We start from the raw sequence: 18727 nt of genomic DNA on the forward strand, positions 1-18727 counted from the left end.
TCCGGAGAGCGCCGAGCGGAAGGGTGGCACTAGAGCGGCTCCTTCCTGCGGATGTCGCTGCAGCCTGTGCTTAGAGCCGGGCAAGGCAGGGCAAAAGGAAGAAGGGAGGGGGACGCCGCTGAGGATTTACCTCTTGCAAATCGGCATTCCCCACATTCCAGCGGCGGGTGACGTCTGCGGGAAGGCTGTCAGCTCTGCTGCGGCAAATGGCCCTTTCTGTCCTACAGCCCTCCTGGGGCAAGAGCCTGGTCCCCAGAGCGCCTGTTAGCGCGCCAGTTCAGTGACGGGCGGCAGCAGTAACACAGACAGAGCGTGGCTAGCAGCGGGGGCAGACTACGTTTGCCCGGGAGATGGAAGTGGCAGGCCAGGCCACGCGCGCTGCTGTGGGAGCGGAGCAGAGCGGCCCCAGTTCGCCTCTGCAGGCGATGAGCCGCAGGCGGGGGGGGGGCGCGACACCAGCAGCTGATGAGGGGGAGGGTGATAGGGCAGAGCAGGCGGCGCTGCACGGAAGCGTGAGGAAAGGTGGTGGCGGCGGGCCTGGCCCTGGCCCTGGCCCTGGTTCTCTCGGGCTGGGGATGAGAAATCAGGACAGGTCCGGGGCGGGGCGGACCTAAGCCGGCAGCGGCAGAGGGGTTGGGACTCGTCTCTGGCAGCACCAGGCGGACGGGAGAGGTGCACAGAGGCAGGGCCCTGCTGAGGGGAGGATAACACCGCTGGCAGAGCCGCGCGCGCGCGCTGCGGGTGTCACGTGGGGTAACCGAGCCCACCAACGCGCGCGCGCCCGCCCCCCCCCTCGGGCTCAGTCGTCCCGTCCTGCTCCCGCCCCCGTCTCTCGGCCAATGGGGAGGCGCTATCGTTAACCCCTGGCCGGGCGGAGCGGAGGGCGAGCGGAGCAGGAAGCGCTGAGCTGAGGGGCCGGGAAGCCCGGCCACCGTCGTCTTCGTGGGCAGCAGCCACCGGGAGCGAGGGCAGCGGGGCAAGCGAGAGGCGTGTGTCGTCGCTGCCGCTAGGCTGTCTGCTTTCTCCGGCCGGTGGGGACAACGGCCCGCGCAGCAGCTGAGGAGGCCGGGAGCGGCGGCGGCGGCGGCTTAGGAACCGCTCCGGAGATGATGCCGGTAAGTGCGAGACCCGCGTCGTCGGGGGCGCCCGGATCCTCGCTGAGGGTGGCGGAGGGGCTGCGCTCCCACCGTGTAGGCGGGTCCGTGCTGCTTCCCCGGCCAGGCATGGCCAGCGAGGTGGTGGTGGTGGTGGTGGGGCGGGTCAGGGGCTGGGAAGAGCGCTCGGCCCCACAGCCCGCCCTCCCCAGTGGTCTCTATTGTAAGCCACTTCGCGGTGGGGGAGGGAGACCCGGGGCTGAAATGTCCCGTGCCCCAGGCGGGCCTGGCGCCGCAGGTCACCCCCGATCGCTGCTTGGCTGGGGAGATTTCTCTCGGAGAGAGGCGGCAGCACCGGTTACCTCCATCCGTTCGACCCCGCGCACAAGGGGGGCCGCCCAGCCCCTTCGAGGTCGTGCGTCTGACAGCCAGGCACGGGAGAGAGGAGCTGAGGAGCCTGTGGGCTGCGCGCTCCGCACTGCCGCTGATCCACTGGGAGCAGGTTCAAGCCCTGTGGCTCCTCAGCGGTTACAGCGTGGGCTGGGTTTTTCTTCGTGAAGCCTTGTTTTTGTTTTGTTTTTCCTTTTAAACACATTTTCAGCAGCCATGTGTGAAGAAAGGTTAATAAGAGACCTCTCGGGTAGGATGTACAGCTCTGGTCCTTTCTCAAGCGTCTTAATGCGCCTTTCTGGTAGAAAGAATGCGTGGAGCAGCGATATCTCCAGCTATATTTCCATTTCAGGACGGCAGGGTATCTCTCCTGGGCCCCTTTTCTCCGCTTATTGCGGCTTTAGTGTGGAGATGTATTGTTTTATTTTTTAAAAATAAATAAACAAAAACTAATTTGCTTCTCTGACAACATAATCTCCATTCTCTTGCATGTGGGTTTGATGCAGTGGCCAAGAGAGAGTTGTGCATGATGCTAGCTTTAAATATTACAGTTGCTTGTGGTTATCTGAAACCGCTGTTAAAGCATTGGATTCAAATGCTTTATTAAGTTTCCAAAACTTACTTCAAAATCTGTTTTAATACAACAAATTACCTTGCAATAGCTATATCCGTTTTGAAAACTAGAACTTGCTAAATCCAAATTCTGAAGTATTAGATTTGTTTTCTTTTTTGAAGAAGTGAGTGAATCTTGTGGTAACTAAATGAATAAATTCATAACACTGACTTGAATATGTCAAATGTAGGCATGGATGTATGTGTACTTGGATACTTTTGACAGTGCACCTCAATCCTGATCTATCTTGTCCTGGATATTCTACTTCTGGGTATCTTGAAAAATGTCACAAATACCAAATTCTGTCTGTGTAGTGATCTAGTTGTGTGAGCAGATGATTATGGGGGACTGAAATTGGACCAAACTTACTTTTATTTGTGACCCAAAATAAGTTTTGATCCCAGATTTCCAGGAGTGAAAGGTTGGTGCCCTAATTTATTGTATTAGGTAGCTATTAGACATCAAATTAATGGCAGCTTTCTCCTTCATGAAATAGCTTTTGATAATTAGCTACCTAAAACATGTTTGCAGGAAGTGACATTTTACATATTACCAGAACTACATTGTGTGGTTAGCAGCTGTTTATCCTGAATTTGTTTTAACAAGCTATATTGAGAAATTTAGAAAGAAACAATTTAAATTAGACTGTTCTATTTAAATTCACAATGATCAAAGGAATCAATGACTTGAATGGCAGACTTGACAGCTAATGGGCTGAAACTGAATTTCATCCTTAATTCCTGAATGTCATGACTTGACTATAGAAAGGAATCACGCTCTTCCCCCCCTCCCCGCGCTTCCTTTTTTCCCCACAAAGAAAAGAGAAAGATGATATAGCTCTAAAGAGAGGCTTTACCAAAGGATCTTGCCATTTGCACAGCTTTCTCTCCCCTCCTTCTAAACTCTTCTTCCTTACTCTGCCACATCTTTGTGGAATAAAGAATAACTATTCAGTTGGTCCTGCAATGGTTGAATTTCCCTGTGATAATGGTGCAGGGTGGATTGATTTAAATCACCAACTGGAAAGTTTTCATTTTAAATCTATTTTAATCAACTTTTCCATGTATACTTCAGTTATTTTCTAAAGAAAGGTGCATTCTCATTGTATGATGTAACCATTACAACAGATTGATTTACAACTAAATAGAGCCTTTACACTAGATGTGATACATCTTTTTGCGGCCTAGGAGGGTATGCTATAACTGTATACATTTACTTAAGCAATTATATAGCTTAATATTTTCAGATTCTTATTAATTAATTGTACATTTTTAGTATGTTAGAAAATGGTGAATGATATATTGCTTATTTACTAGATAATATTTTTGCTCATGATTTGTGTCAAGCTGCATTATGATCGTAACTGGAATTTCAGCACAAAACAGCATATAAAATTTTATTAAACAAAACAAGCCCTTAATACAGTACATGGCCTATTGCGCCATATTTATAAAGCTTGACTGCACATAAGATATTTTCCCCCTGGTTGTTTGTTTATATAGGAAAGCAGCCTTTAACTCAAAGTTTTTTAAAAGCTTGTTGATTCAACATATTTATTTTTCATTTGAATGTTTTTAGAAATTATAATAAGGTTAGGCCTTGAAATAATTTGTATTAAATTCAGATTTAATTTTAAATAGTTTTTCTTTTTAAAAGTAAACCTTACTACAATTCAAATAAAATAAAAAGGATTTTTTTTTTCAATAAAGTCTCCCATATTAATCCACCCTGGTAATGGGAAATTGTCAGAGCACCATGCAATTTGTCAGTTTTGCTTTGCTGGGAAATATTGTGCAAGGGCACAAATGGTAAACTTTTGTATCTCCGACTAGAATGGGTGATAAATATAAAAATTTGGCGAGTCTGCACTGATTGTAGTCCCAAAGTACTTTGTAAAAAAAAGGCATCTATATGTCTTAATTAAACACTTGCTGTCACTGACCTCTTTTCACCAAAAAAGCAAAAACATCTTTGATTATTTGTCTCATTTGATAGTTCCTACAGGTAAGGCAAAATGTACAAAACCAGTAACTGTCTGATACCTTTTCATCATCTAAGTTCATGTGGCTCTTTACAGGTTAAAGCAGTCACCATGATTGCTGGCTTCCAGAAGTGCTATGGGTACTCTTGTCTATACAACTGCATAGACAATAACTGGTTTTGAGGTGTCTATCTTTCTTTTCCATCACCCCTTCTGCTCCAACAGCAACTGTATAATTCTTAGTCTAGCATTATTACACAGTAACTCAAGTTGTCCACTTTTTGGGGTGTTTTATGAGCTATTGGAGTCATAGAACTGAAAGTTTGTGGAGTTGTGCGAGGCTGTTGTTCTCCGGCTAGCATATAGTTAACTGGGGAAGACATCTTAAAGGGGATATGCAATTAAAGTACTACTTCTTGGATAGTAGCTCCAAAATGGCATGACCCAGCAGATTACTACCAGCCCTTCACCTTGTAGTAGACACTTGTGAGTGAAGAAGGAGGAAGAGCACTTTCTTTGCTACACAAGAGCAGATGCAGTTGGGGAGAGGAGCTGCTACAGTAGAGCTCTGGTACGGACATAAAATATTCCTTAAATTTCCCATTTGATTTCTAGGTAGTTGGTCAGTTCTCCCCTCCACAGCCTATGCAGGGATGTTATTTCAATCCCAGGGTTTGGGAATTTTTGTGCGCTGCACACATTCAATAGAGTGATGGAGAAGAAAGAGATATTGAATAAAAAGTTGCGATGAATGGGGTTCATTGAGATGAATATTTTCCCTCATCTTCTCCATGCAACTCTGACTTCGTACTGTGGAACTTTTCTTTTTGGCCTAGGTGTTGACTTTTATCTTGGATAGGTTGGCCTGCTGACAGCCAGTATCTGTATTTTTGTGGGGCATGTGGTTTGGAAGGCTTCAGATACCTTCATCTGGATAGAATCCTATGGTGTTTAGGATGAAACTTTAACTTTGGGTCTAAAGTTAAGGTGCCTTTTTAATTGTTTTTAATTTATTTTTTTTGTTTGTGAGCGGGCTTATCAGCTATTTAGTGTTTGGGTGTTATTTTGTTCCCTTGTGTTTTGCTAACTTTGTATGGTAGTCTTTAAATTATATCGCTTTTGAAAAATGCATGATAGCTAAATATATATAATCTGTTAATAATATGGAGTTTGAATCAATCGCAATCTGGAGCTCTAATTTTAAAATAAATAAAAATCGTAACTACTGCATATGCAACTGAACTATTTAAACAGTATTTCCAAAAAGAGCTTCCTTTTGTATAACTAACTACAAGTTTATATATTGTTTAAATTAAGCTGGTTTTCAGATGAATGCTGAGCCTTTACAGTACAGTCTATACATTTATAACATAAATTTTAAAAAAAAGTATATTTCCCAAGAAGTCTGTTGTGGGCATGGCTTTACCCTAATTTAAATCAGAATAAGTATATACTTATATGATTTTCTTTTACTCAGAAAGGTCAACTCTACTGTATTCTAATAAGTCTAGAGGTAAGCATGTCAACTTGACGTTCTTAAATCCAGTTTCAGTTTGAATGCTTGGGGTTGGCAGTACTGCATTCATCCTGACGTCTGCCTACTATGTTGCTGTTCCCCATCCCCTGGGTTCCATTATGGGTATGTCTACGCTGCACAAAAAGACCTGCAGTCTAAGGACCTGGGTTAGCTGACTCAGGCTTTCAGCTATGGGGCTAAAAATAGCAGTGTGGATGTTAAGGTACAGGCTGGAGCATAGGATTTGAAAGCCAGCAATGAAGGTACGTTTCAGAGCCAATGCTCCAGCCTGAGCCCCTACATCATTTTAAGCTCTATTTTTAACATCGTGACCCCAGGCCAGTTGACCCCGACTGTGAGACTTGCTGCTGCAGGTCTCTCTCTTTTTTTTTGGCGGTGTAGACATACTTTCATTTCTGCATTTTAAGAACTAGTCTAATCTAAACAACACAGTAAGAGCTTACTACTTTCACTTTGTTGTGCCATTCTGTTGGGCTACAGACTGATGTATGTATGAGGGGGCGTGGTAACTTTGAACTAGGAGAGATGTGTGTGTATATACGTCAGATTGGCCTACTCTGATTCCTGTCCCTAGTGCTGTCTACCTTAAAACAACATAATTTGCATTTTTAAGATTATATTTACAAACAAAATCTTAATTTTTTAATGCAATCATTTTGTAGAAAACTGTATGTAAAATATGTATGTGGAGACCTTTTAATTCTTTAAACATCACATTTACCGTATCTCTTTACTCTCCCATAAACAGACCTCAGTATAATCCTGTCCAGCCAAACCTGGGGTTCTGAAATGATTTACTTCAGGATCATTATGTTAGGAAACACGTTATAGAAAATATTAAAATTAATTTATTATTAATGGCTCAATAACTTTCTTTTTGAGTTGGGTAAAGAAAGCGATGGTGTTAATACATAAAGACTAGTTTTGCAGATTTCAGTCACATCCTGGGATGTTGCCAGAATTTTTTAGGGGTAGAGTGAGCATACATGTGAATTTTAATTTGTGTTTTAATGAAAATTAAATAAGGAAGAGAAGTGTTTTTTTTGTTTCTTATTGAATACAATATTTTGATAAATTTCTTTTATAACACATGAAGCACCTTGTTTAGTTATTACTAAGTTATTACTGTTTTATTTGAGAAGTTGAAGACAGGTATATAAAGGCTCATCCTTGTATCTTTGAACACATGACTATTTCAGTTGCCAGCAGCTAAATTTTCATTGTTCAAAAATAAGGAGACGTAACCAAAATCTTTAAGGTGTTGACTGGAAAAAAACACTGTTTTGATAGCCTGGGACTGTGCTTGGAAGTCTTTGGAAGAAAGACAGTGATGATGGGTTGACTCAGGATCTGGCAAAGAAGTGCAGTGTGGTTGGTAGCATGGAAAATTGGTATATCTGTTTAAAAAAAAATTTATAATAATACGAATTTAACCAGTAATGCTGTGCTTCAATATGTGTATTGACCACTTGCATCTTAGGTGGTTCGTGATCTGTTTATAAAATAGAACAACACTAGGATCCACTTGTTGGCAACGATCATTCACATAACCAAGAGAATAACTGTTGGTGTTTCAAATCTTTAGTTTTACTGAAAGTAGTAAAACATAAAAGCATAATGTTTCTAAATCCTTCAGGTATCGATTAATATTCAGATAGGTAGATGAACTTTTTCAGTCAGCTAGGATGAACACTGAGAGAAGTAATTAATTTTTATATTTTGTATTTAAAAATGACAAGCCACTGGAACTAACAACAGGCAAATAAGTGAAGCTTGATCTTTATTTTGCCTTATGAAGGCATTTAAAACCTCCTTCTCTGTGGTTACCAGTGCTTGCTTTTTTTATTTCACAGGCTGTTTTGTATGTTATTTTACAGACTAACTAGTGTGTTAGCTAGTATGGGGGCTCAAAACCAACTGGTTTGTTTATTTTTGAACATTAGATAAGATACAGTGAACTGTAATAAAAATGTATTGTAATATTGTCTAAAGAAAGCATCTCTGCATGCAGCTCTGAATATTTCAGCATGTCTACAACTTTACTGCTTCTTTCACGTTACTTTTTTACCCTCAATTATTTAAGTTTTGGAGGAGATGTTGGTTGTATGTTTGAATCATGTATTGCTTGGAGTGTGAAAGATCTGTAGTGGGTGACCTATTCAATGCTTTTCAATTATGTCAGAAACAATTTAATTATTTTAAAGCCACACCCATAGATTGGTGTCTCTTTTAAACACTATCTCACTTGACATGACAGAATGTTCTATTGTTTGTGTTAGTTGTCATCTAACTTTTTTCTTTATGCTGCAACTTATCTTACCTTACAACCTTTATTCTGTAATTAAACACCTTTCTTTTTCCTGTCTTGAAAGAAGGGAAAATTTTGGGGCCAGACCCATGGCCCCTCCTTGGACAAAAAGGGACTAAAAAGCCTCCCTATGAGGACAGGTACAGATTCCAGCTGCACTGGGGAATTCCTGATTGGCATAGAGCCAGCCAAACTAGCTGTATGTCAGCCTTTTATAGCATAGGCCAAAGGATACTTATGGTTTGATGTTTCCCAGCCAATGATACAACTTTTACACTGTCTACAGCAGCACTTTAAGCTATAGCAGCCCTAAAACGATCTAATCTATCAAACTGGCCACTAGTTGTCGTGATGTTCTTAAATAAATAAAATAAAATAAATGGATATATAAACCCTTTTTAAAATTCCTTCTGTCTATGAAAAAGGCCTAAAAGCAGAGCTTGACAAATTTGCTTTGTATCTAGGAGCCAGCCCAAAAATTAAGGAGCCAGATGAATTTTTCAGCTTTCAGGGTTTTATGTTTTAATGACTACCAAAAAAAGTCACATTCTACCAATGAATGGTAAACAAGTTATGGGCGAGACACATGTGTATACACCTGTACACACCACGAGACTACAAAGCGTCATTCGTCTTGCGTCTATTATATGTTTAACGCGGATGAGCACACAAGCTGATCACTCTGCTCCTTGCGTTGCGCCATGTGCCAACAAAATGTCCACTAGCCATACACTGCGATACACATGATCTCAAATGATCGCTAAACAAAGAATTTGGCACTCGGATGCGCTGCCTGAGATGAGCAGTAATTGGAATGCATTATTGCTAACTTATTGCTTGATAACTTCTACCTGAAACTCTCAATTCATATTCGTATTGCTTTGTGTCAGGGAGGAGAAAGCGTGGGTGAACTTGGCCTTCAGGCAGTTTATTATCCTATCTCTAATTTCATCTTCCATTTCCCCATTTTCCTGGATTCTGAAACTCAGATACTTGAAACTTTGCATTTTCATAATCGTCTGCCCATCTAGATTCAAGGATAATTCTCCAGTGTTCATTCAAGGGCTGGTGGGTTGCTGTGGCAGCCCCTTCCCTTCCCTCCCCCCCCACCCTCTCCCACCATGTGGGCCCAGTGGGGTGCCCTGGCCAGAGCACAACAGCTGATCTCTCCCGTCCCAACCCCACCCCTTCCCCCTGCTCCTCTCCCACAATGTGGGCCCAGCGGCGGGGCACTCTGGCTGGAGCGCGGTAGCCACAGTGCTCCCCTCTCCCGGTCCCACCACATAGATGCAGTGGTGCCCTGGCTGGAACGGGGTGGCGGCTCCCCCTCCGCCCCCTCCCAGGACCTAGTCCTTCACTGTGAGAAATACTAGGCGCCAGAATTAAATTCCTAGGTGCCATGGTGTCCTGTTGCCCGGGGTTTGTCGAGCCCTGCCTAAAAGGCAGTTGTTTCTTAATTTTCTTTTTCACTCTTTTTTTCCCTTAAAAATACTAAGAATGTAAAATCTGGTCCTCTGTGGTTTGTTGGAGAACCATTGAAATGTAAGGGAGCTTATTCTGAACATTTAATGCCTTAGGACTTGTCTACACTTAACATTTAGGTTGAAATAGCTATGATGCTCAGGGGTGTGAAAAATCCACACCCCCTCAGCACTGTAGTTATACCAACCTTACCCCTGATGTAGATGCAGCTAGATCGATGGATGAATGTTACAGATCATGCAGGAAGATAGTGTTCTGACAGTGACAGGAAAAACACCTTCCATTACTGTAGGCTGCATCTACAATTCAGGATTATTCTGGCATTACTACAGAGCTGTAGCTATCCTGCTATAGTCCCCATAGTGAAGATGTGGCCTTAAATGAATGAGCAATGGTGTTGAATCTTTAGCAACTGCATCCTCTTTTCAAAATGGTAATTAGTTATTAAAGTTAAAGAGGTCCTACCAAAAAACAAAATTAATTTTAAATTGTTTGATAATTTCTTTCCCTCTCATCAACTAAATTTTCATTTATGTAGATCTTGTGATGTGACCGTTTCACTAATTCTCCGATCATCATGGGTCATATTTACACTGGAAAAAAAGCATATTATTATAAAGCTTTCTAATAGCCTGTTGGCTAATCATGACGTAGTATCTAATATAGACAGAGACAAGTTTTTAAACATAACTACACTTTTAGATATTATTTGTCACTATATATATATTAGGTGTTAAATAAATTGTGTCTAACAGGTGCAGACAAGGCTTTTAAGACTTCTAGCCTAAATAGGACATGAATCTCTAATGTAAAAATAACTCCAAATAGAATAAAATTCAGGTCCGAATACAACAACTGTCAAGTCTTTTAATGCATCATAAAGAAGCATTTAAAAGACATAAATCCAATTTCTCTCTTTCTTTGGAAGTTACCTTTAAGTACAAGCATGATGAGTGACTGCTTAGAGACCTTGTGAAAGCTTCTGCCACTTACCTATTTTTATTTTGTAGCCGAACTTCTTTCTTTTCTAACCCCGAAATCTAGTGTATGCTGCAGTTCATCAGTAGCATAATTTGCTTCAGAAGTGTGCTCAAGAATCCATGCTTTCATTTTAAAACAAGCAAGTTTCTAGCCCATTTCCAAACAATTTATATCTTGTTGTTTTATATTGTTGATCAGTAGAACCTGAGTGCTTTGTATGTAAATATGATAATACTAATGTCACGTGAATTAAATTTAAGCCAGTGCAGACCCTGAAGTGTTAACTGCCCTATTCATCCCAGTGTGGAGGGGGTTCTAACTTTGAAATATAGTGATTCCAGTTTTGGTGTCAACACCAACTAAACTTAGCTAACGAGTCAATACTAAAACTACCTTCCCAGGTGCCTGCCAGAAGCCTCAACTGTCTCCTTTCCAACTGCCAAAACTTCCAGCTTCCCCTGACATCTTACACAAAACTGACTATAGTATTACAATATAAATTTCTGTAGCATGTCAAAAATGAATGCAATGGGGCAATGTAAGTTAAATTCAAATTAAATAAGGGGGCAGTGTGGTGATTGTATTATTCAGTTTTTCTGTGTTTGCGGTTGTGGACATGATTGGGGCTCCTTTCTAGGCATTACCAAAATTTTAAATAATAATTAAATCCTAATTAATTCAGTAAAAACTTCTTACCTGAAGCTACCAAAGAAGCTTCTGGAGTGCTGAAGGATGTAGGGCATCTTGCCACAAAATCTAGATGAAGTTTGCTATGGGGTGTGCAAGTATTTACCTTTGCTTTTTCAGAAGTAAGAATGGGGGGGAGGGCTTTTTGAAAGCTTTTTCTTAGTGCCTCAAAAAGATAGGCATCTCTTCATGTGGCAGGGCTTCAGAAGCCCCCTCTTGTCTTTGCCCAAGTTCAGGGTTGTAGGTAGAGTATGGCTGAACTGTTGCAGTGGGCTGGCTGGACTTTGGGGTGAGAGGAGGGTGTGGATGACAAACAGCATCTTCTCTTATTCTCTCTGCTGCACTTGGAAAGGTCTTTAGTACATTCATACCAAGTCACTATGTCCTTTCATGTATTTGTAGGTGTATGTGGGTACTAGTATTACAACATTGCCCTTGAATTGTTTTAGACCCTAGCAACTCAAACAGTCTTTGTCTTTCTATAATCATTGGAGGGATTTTAATACAAAAAACAACATAAACAAACAAACCCACCTTAAAGTGTGCGGGGTAGAATTTCTCTACCTTTAAAAAGTAAACTTTTTTTTGTCTGAATGTAATTAACAGACTCTTAAGGTCATTCAAATTATTTTTTCCCATTAAGTTCATTAACATTTTGTTTTTGCACTCAGAGTAATCAGCAGAGACCATATCCTATTTGGAATATTGGGTTTGCAACTGTTATAGCATAATAGGACATGACATTTTTCATCACAGCAGAATATATTTTAAAAAATGTGTTAAATGGACTTGTCAGTTTACCCAAGTGAAGGTGATATTTGAATCTTACTTGTCACTTTAAATGTTATACCTGTACAATAAACTAAATGAGGATAGGTAGCAACTCTACTTCACTTATTTATTTTGTTTTTAGGAATGAACTTTTTTATTCACAGTTCTTGATTAACTCTTCAGGGGGAACAGTGAGTCAAAAAGTCCATCCCTTTTTAAAAAAACAAGTGAACTACAGTTGCCACCCATCCTCACTTAGTTTATTACAGTAGTTCTCAAACTTCATTGCACTGTGACCCTCTTGTGACAATAAAAATTACTACATAACCCCAGTGCCCTGTCATGGCTGGCGTTAGGGGATGTCAAGCAGAGCAATTTTCAGCACAGGGAGTCACGCGAAGCTAAGTTGCTCAGGATTTGGCCCTGGGCGGCAGGGCTCAGGCTTCAGCTTTCGGCTGCAGGCCCCAGCATGTCTAACGCTGCCCCTGGTGACCCCATTAAAACCCAAAGTGGGTCACGACCCACAATTTTAGGGTCTGTGATAGAGACTGCTCCTGGGGCCCCAGGGCGATTTGAACTGGCAACCCCTGGCTTGCTAAAGGAGTAGCATTTAAAGTGCCAGGTAACTTATTTAAATTTCATTTTTATTTCTCTCTGTTATTTTCCTTCAGTTGTAGTAATCTTAGATGTTACTTGTAATAATGGCTGGTAACAATTTTTGAGCTGGAAGTGGCTTTAATGGCATCCCTTTATAGTGAAATTCTTGCAATTGTGAAAGATTTAACTCAGTTTTGTATAGCTGTCTGAGTGTGGCAACAGTGAGAGTGGTGAGAGTCAATGCCCATGTCGCCCAGTGGCGAGAGTCAACAGCTGGGGGGTAGGGAAATCTGGGCCCTCCCTGTCTATTGGGTCCTGACCCCGAGCCTTGTGACTGATAGTTCAGCGGTGTGCTCAGGGAGTGGACACTACTGTGCCTGCTTCCTGGGCCACTTCCTACTCCTGCTTCAGTTCCTCCATTGGCACCACTGATCTATGTCTGGATTCCCCTGGAGTCCTCTCTGATCACGCTCTGAAGGATTTTCCTCTCAGTCATGGTCTGTCATTCCCAGACAGCACTGGTGAAGGGCCTGCAGTGGCTTGGTGGTTGGGCCTTATCCTGGCTGTGTAGAGCGCCAGAGGCTTCTCTGCAGGAGGTTGCAGCACACAACTGCTTCCCTCCTCTGTCCACCTAGACTGAACTGAGCTGCTCCCTTTTGAGTTCAGCCTTCACTGTGAGCATACCCCTCAGGTGCGGGTGGGTGGGGCCTTCTGGGCCTTACTTCACCAGTGTGGGGCTCGTGCAAGCCATTGCGATAACTTTATGTATATATTTTTTCATTTTTGCCCATTTGTCTTGCATCTTTTATGAAGTTAGGTATAATAGCTGGGGTATTGTCAATGGTGTTCAGTTCTGAAATATTCCTTGTCTTGAAGTACTAGTTGTTTTCTCATGTCTTTGGCATATTGGAAATCCCTGAATTGTTTCCTGTGAATCTCTTCTGGTTTGGATGACCAATGAATGATAATTCCTCTACACTCTGATCCTGAAGTTGGATCTTTAAGTCAAAGTTATGGAAACTGTCTGAAGCCTGCATCCCCAGCAAGGTGGTAACACTTGTAGGGAAGGGTTGTAGACCAAAGTGGATGAACATGCATTTCAAACGTGTCATTAACAGAAAGCAGAAAGCCTAGAAGGGATGGATCGGAAAGGAAAGTTACCTCTTGGAAGTCAGAAAGTGTAGGAATAAAGTGAGAATTGCCAAAAGCCAAATACAGCTGGACCTTGCAATGGAAATTTAAAATCAATAGTAAAAAAGAAATTAAGGAAAGAAGTGGAACTGCTAAGCACTGAAAATGGGGTGGAGATTAGGTGTTGGGCCATACCTAGATTATCAAACAAATACATTACCCTTATTAACAACTGAGGCAAGGAGGAGCTTCGGGGAAGTGGCAACATGGGTTATGAGACAAGGATATGGAATTAGAAAAGACCATATCTGAGGTGGAAGCCAAACTCAAACAGCTTAATAGGACCAAATTTGGGGGGGTGGGGAAGGGGCTGGATGTAGCCATCCAAGAATATTAATGGAACTTGTACATGAAATTGTAAGCCCAGTAGCAAGGCTTTTTAGTGAGTCCATAAACTTGGGGGTCATACCCTATGACTGGAGAATTGCAAATATAGTACCTATTTTAAGTATGGGCGGGGGAATGATCTGGGAAACTGCAGGCCTGTTAATTTGACCCCAATTGTATGCAAGGTCATAGAATAAATTTTGAAACAGAGCAATTAAAGATATTAGAGATAAACAGTAATTGGGATAAAATATAACATCGTTTCACAGATTGAGTTACAATACACCCTCACTGTAACACCCTTCATAATAACAAATCTTTGGCTATAAAGAACCCATTCCTTGGATTCCAACTACAGTACTGTATGGGAGGGAGGAAGCATATTGCATATGCATGAACACTTTTTATCCAGAATCATACAATACATTGAGCATGACACAAGTTGCATTGTGCCTTCTAAACAAAAGTGTCACAAAAGTACCTGTATGAGCTATGCCTCTGAAGCGAAAATCAATTTCTGTTGTAACAAAGCTAGAAATTGATTGTTTTTGGGGGGGAGGAGCAACGCAGCCAGATCTGTCGAGAACATGGGCTGTGAAAAAGCATGATTGGAACATTAAAAAAAAAAAAAAGAAAAATCTCCGAACATTTGTCCATAAAGTTGACAATGATGAAGGACAGTCACTAAAGAAATCAAGAAAATCTTATGACGATGTACTAGATAAAGAAATCTTCTTGTGGTTCCAGCCGTGCAGAAGCAATTGTAGTCCTGTACCTGGACCAATCATTTGCAGAAAAGCAAACATCCTGGATGAAAGCAAGTTAATCCTGAAACAATACTCAAAGCATTTGATGGATGGCTGTGGCGATTTCAAAAAAGGTGCGGCATTCAGGAATTGAAAATTGTTGGAGAATCCCACTCATGCGTTGACAAGGCTGTAGAAAGCTTTCTCCTAAAGCTAAAGCAACTTTTGGCAGAAGGATGTTCTACATTGGAGCAAGTATACAATGCTGATGAAACAGGTTTGTTTTGGAAATGTGTGCCTGACAGGACGTTGTCCCAGGGGGCACATACAGTGAAGATATAAAGTGCCAAAGGAAAGGGTGGTGTTTCTGTTCTGTAGAAATGCAAGTGGAAGTCACAAAATTACTCTGCTTTGCTTTGGAAAGATGCTTTTATCACATTAATGGGAAGTCACAGAACTCCAGAAAAGCCAGGTGATGGGGGAAATTTTTAAACAATGTCCCTAGTATTAAGAGACATCATCGAGCCCATCAAGAGGGAAAAGCCTTATTGCTCCCAGACAACTCCCCGTTGGACCCCCCTGCAGACCAGTCAGTGACATCTGACAGAAAAATTAAAAATACAATGTGAAAAATCAAGCCAATAGATGGTGGGATAATTGCAGCATTCAAGAAGCAGTACAGAAAAAGACTACTGAGGGAAATCCTAGTCACAGGGAATACAGGCTATGTGTTTTTTAACATCCTTCACCCTAAAAGATGTGATATCTTGCAGCTGATGCATGGTCTGGTATTCATTCAGGAAATGTCAGAAAGATTTGGAACAAGACGTTAGGACCCTCCCTGCCAACTGTCAATCAAGACACAGAAGTGCTCCAACTGGAAAATGACAAAAATGAGCAAACTTCTGCTGAATGTCTGAATGATTCATTTGCTGCATGGCATAGAGGATCCTGAAGCTGTAGTGAATCACTGGCTTCACGTGGATGATGGCTGTGCACTGACCACCATGCTGACAGATGAAGACATCATTGATAAAAGTGTTTAGGAGGTCAGATGCTCAGGACAATGAAATTGATGAGGCAGACAAATTACTGTCTCCTGCCCCACTTGCATCTGAGAAAGTAAAGGGGTTAGAGACTAGTATTGCATGTATGGAAACACAGGGTGTTGACACAATAAAAATCCTGCAACTCCCTCAAATCTGTTGTTGGCTTGTACAGCTGTCATGCAGCTGGCATATCAAAGCAAAATTGATGATTTTTTTTACAACTGAGACCTAAATCAACGTTTGGAATATTAACTGAAACAGCTGAAAATTTGCGCTTTTAATTTTTCATGTTCAACTGGTTTTGAATGTTCCATTTCAATGTGGGATTTTTTTTTTGATACTGTACTGTGGTCTTCAATAAGTTCATGCAGAATACAGGATGCATTTTGCAAATTGTTGTTGTTTGTTATAGCAAGGGTGTATTGTGTTTCTTGAAATGAGATAAAGATTTCTAACCATCCAAGAACTAAAGTTCTGGAACAGCCCTCCGCATAGTAGTAGGGGGTCAAAAAACCTAACTTGGTTCAAGACTGAGCTTGATAAGTTATGGAGGGGATGATGTTGCCTTCAAGGGTATATGGCCCATCTGTGATAGCTATTAGTAAATATTTCCAATGGCCAAAGATGGGACACTAGATGGGGAGGGCTCTAATTTACTATAGAGAATTCTTTTCCAGGTGTCTGGCTGGTGCATCTCGCTCACATGCTTATGGTCTAACTGATCACCGTATTTGGGGTTGGGAAGCAATTTTCCCCCAGGTTAGATTGACAGAGACCCTGTTTTATTTTGTTTTTCACCTTCCTCTGTAATGTGGGGCACGGAGCATTTGCTGGTTTGATCTAGAGTAAGTGGTGAATTCTCTGTAACTTGAAGTGTTTAAACCAAGATTTGAAGACTTCAGTAACACAGCCAGAGGTAATGGGCCTATTGCAAGAGTGGGTAGGTGATGTGCAGGACATTAGACTAGATTATTATTATGAAGGCTTCTGGCCTTAAATCTGAATTGATCTTTACATCTAGACCCTTGGTCTCATGTGGAGCCCCATTCACCTCAGAGGGACTCTACATAGGCATAAGGGCCTAACTTCATGGATCTGATTACAGGAGCAGGAGCCTTTAAGTGACAATTCTGTAGGGGGCTCAGGGGACTTACCCCCAGGGTTCTCAGTTATATTAATTGTGTGTCATCTTTTTACATAGTTAAACATTTTTATTTCATAGATTGAGATCTAGGTTTTATTCCCAGCTCTGCCATTTGCCTGCTGTGTGACCCAAGGTAAAACTGAGGTACAGAGAGATGAAGTGACTTGCCTATCTGTAGAATGGGGGTAACCATAGCCCTTGCAGTAAAGCACTTTGAGATCTTTTGATGAAAAGCACTATATAGCTGCGAATTTAATCAAAGATGCATTGTAATTATGTTGCAGAATAGTATAGCCATAAATTTAGTAAGATTAGTTCTCCCATTTTAAATCGAGCTGTAATTTGTTTGATGCTTGATTTACTCCTGTTATATATGAATTTTGAGAAGTGTCTCAATTCTCTCCATTTATTGCTGGTTGGTTTGTTGCAGTTTGGTACTGGTACAAAAATAGTTTTCTTAGAAAAACATTTATTTTTAATTACTTCTATTTTTTGTTTTTTTTGTTTTCTGTAGGACAGTAATGATTGTGGGGAGCTAGATTGGGAAGAAGAAATGAATCAGCAAATCTCTCCAGAAGTTGGGAAGGATATTGTAGCCAGTCTGAGCAGTCCATTTTCCCTAATGTAGAGAATACCAGAAGAGAGTTATAAGTAGATATTTTTACAAACTAGTCTTGCAAAACAAAATAGACACACAATGTTGGACTAATGCCTGTCAGGAATGATCTAGGTATGCATGGTCCTGCTTCAGCAGGCTTAGATGACCTCTTGAGGTCCCTTCCAATCCAACATATTTATGATTCTATAGTCATAGAGTTTAAGGCCTGAAAGGACCGCTACATCTAGTCTGACCTGTATGTCACCAGTCACCACCACCACCACCACCAGGCACTCTCACTAAACCCAACAATGGAAAAGAGACCAAAGTAAATGATACCCATAGGAGACTAGACTACTATGTGCCATAGGCAGAAAATAGGAGGGAGCAAGATGCGCCGGTGCTTGACATCCCTGCAGGGTCAGGGAAATGATTAAATTAGATATCCAGATAATCCTGGCAAGTGACCTGAACCCACATGCTGCAAAGGAAGATGGAAAAATCCCCAAGTCCCTGCCAATCTGATCTGAGGGGAGATTTTTTCTTGATGCCACATGTGGTGATCAGTTTTACCCTGAGCATGTGAGCAAGAGAGACAGAATGTTTAGTGCTACCTCAGAGCTCTGGTCCACCCTGCTCAGTGTCCCATCTCCATTTGTGACCATCCCTGATGCTTCAGAGGAAAGTGATGAAAAACCTACTTGAATAGATTGGGGATGAGAGGGTGGGCAGACAATACTTTTCTGACTCTGACAGTGGCCAGCTGAAGAAACATGGCCTTTAGGAACCTAAAATGTAAACTGGAAGTGACCCCCAGGGCTATTGAGCCCTGCTGCTCACCATCACAAGCAACCCTGTCATACAATTGAACGCATACATTTGTCTAGCACACTTTCAAAACTAAGTTGTTTGCCCCCACAACTCCTAATGGGAGGCTGTTCCAGATCCTCACCCTTCCCATAGTTAGAAACCTCCTTCTAATGTCCAGCCTGAATGTATTCTTGTCCAGTTTCTATCCCTTTGTTCTTGTGCAGAGATTGTACTTTAGCTTAAATAGCTCTTTATTCACCCTGGTATTTACCCCCCTAATGTATTTATAGAGCGCAATCATATCCCTTCTTAGCTTTCTTTAGCCCGTCGTTAGCCAAGCTCTTCCAGTTTCCTCTCATAGGATACGCTTGCCATTCCCTGATCATCCTAGTAGCTCATCTCTGCACCTGTTCCAGTTTAA

The 18727-nt window shown here is 41.7% G+C and overlaps 1 protein-coding gene across 1 annotated transcript in view; it reads left to right on the forward strand.

Annotated features, from left to right (window-relative positions):
* The first annotated feature begins 884 nt into the window (after nt 1-884).
* The window catches only part of PPP1R13B (protein phosphatase 1 regulatory subunit 13B), a 145318-nt gene continuing 127475 nt past the window's right edge, over nt 885-18727 (forward strand). Inside the window, exon 1 of the mRNA XM_067554984.1 lies at nt 885-1115. Coding sequence (XP_067411085.1) covers nt 1107-1115 — 9 coding nt within the window. The 5' untranslated portion in view covers nt 885-1106. The remainder of the gene's footprint in view (nt 1116-18727) is intronic.

The sequence above is a fragment of the Emydura macquarii genome, unplaced genomic scaffold (assembly GCF_026122565.2).
Source record: "Emydura macquarii macquarii isolate MOO-44397 ecotype Brisbane River unplaced genomic scaffold, CSIRO-AGI_Emac_v2 contig_1551, whole genome shotgun sequence".
NCBI classification, from domain to species: domain Eukaryota; kingdom Metazoa; phylum Chordata; order Testudines; family Chelidae; genus Emydura; species Emydura macquarii.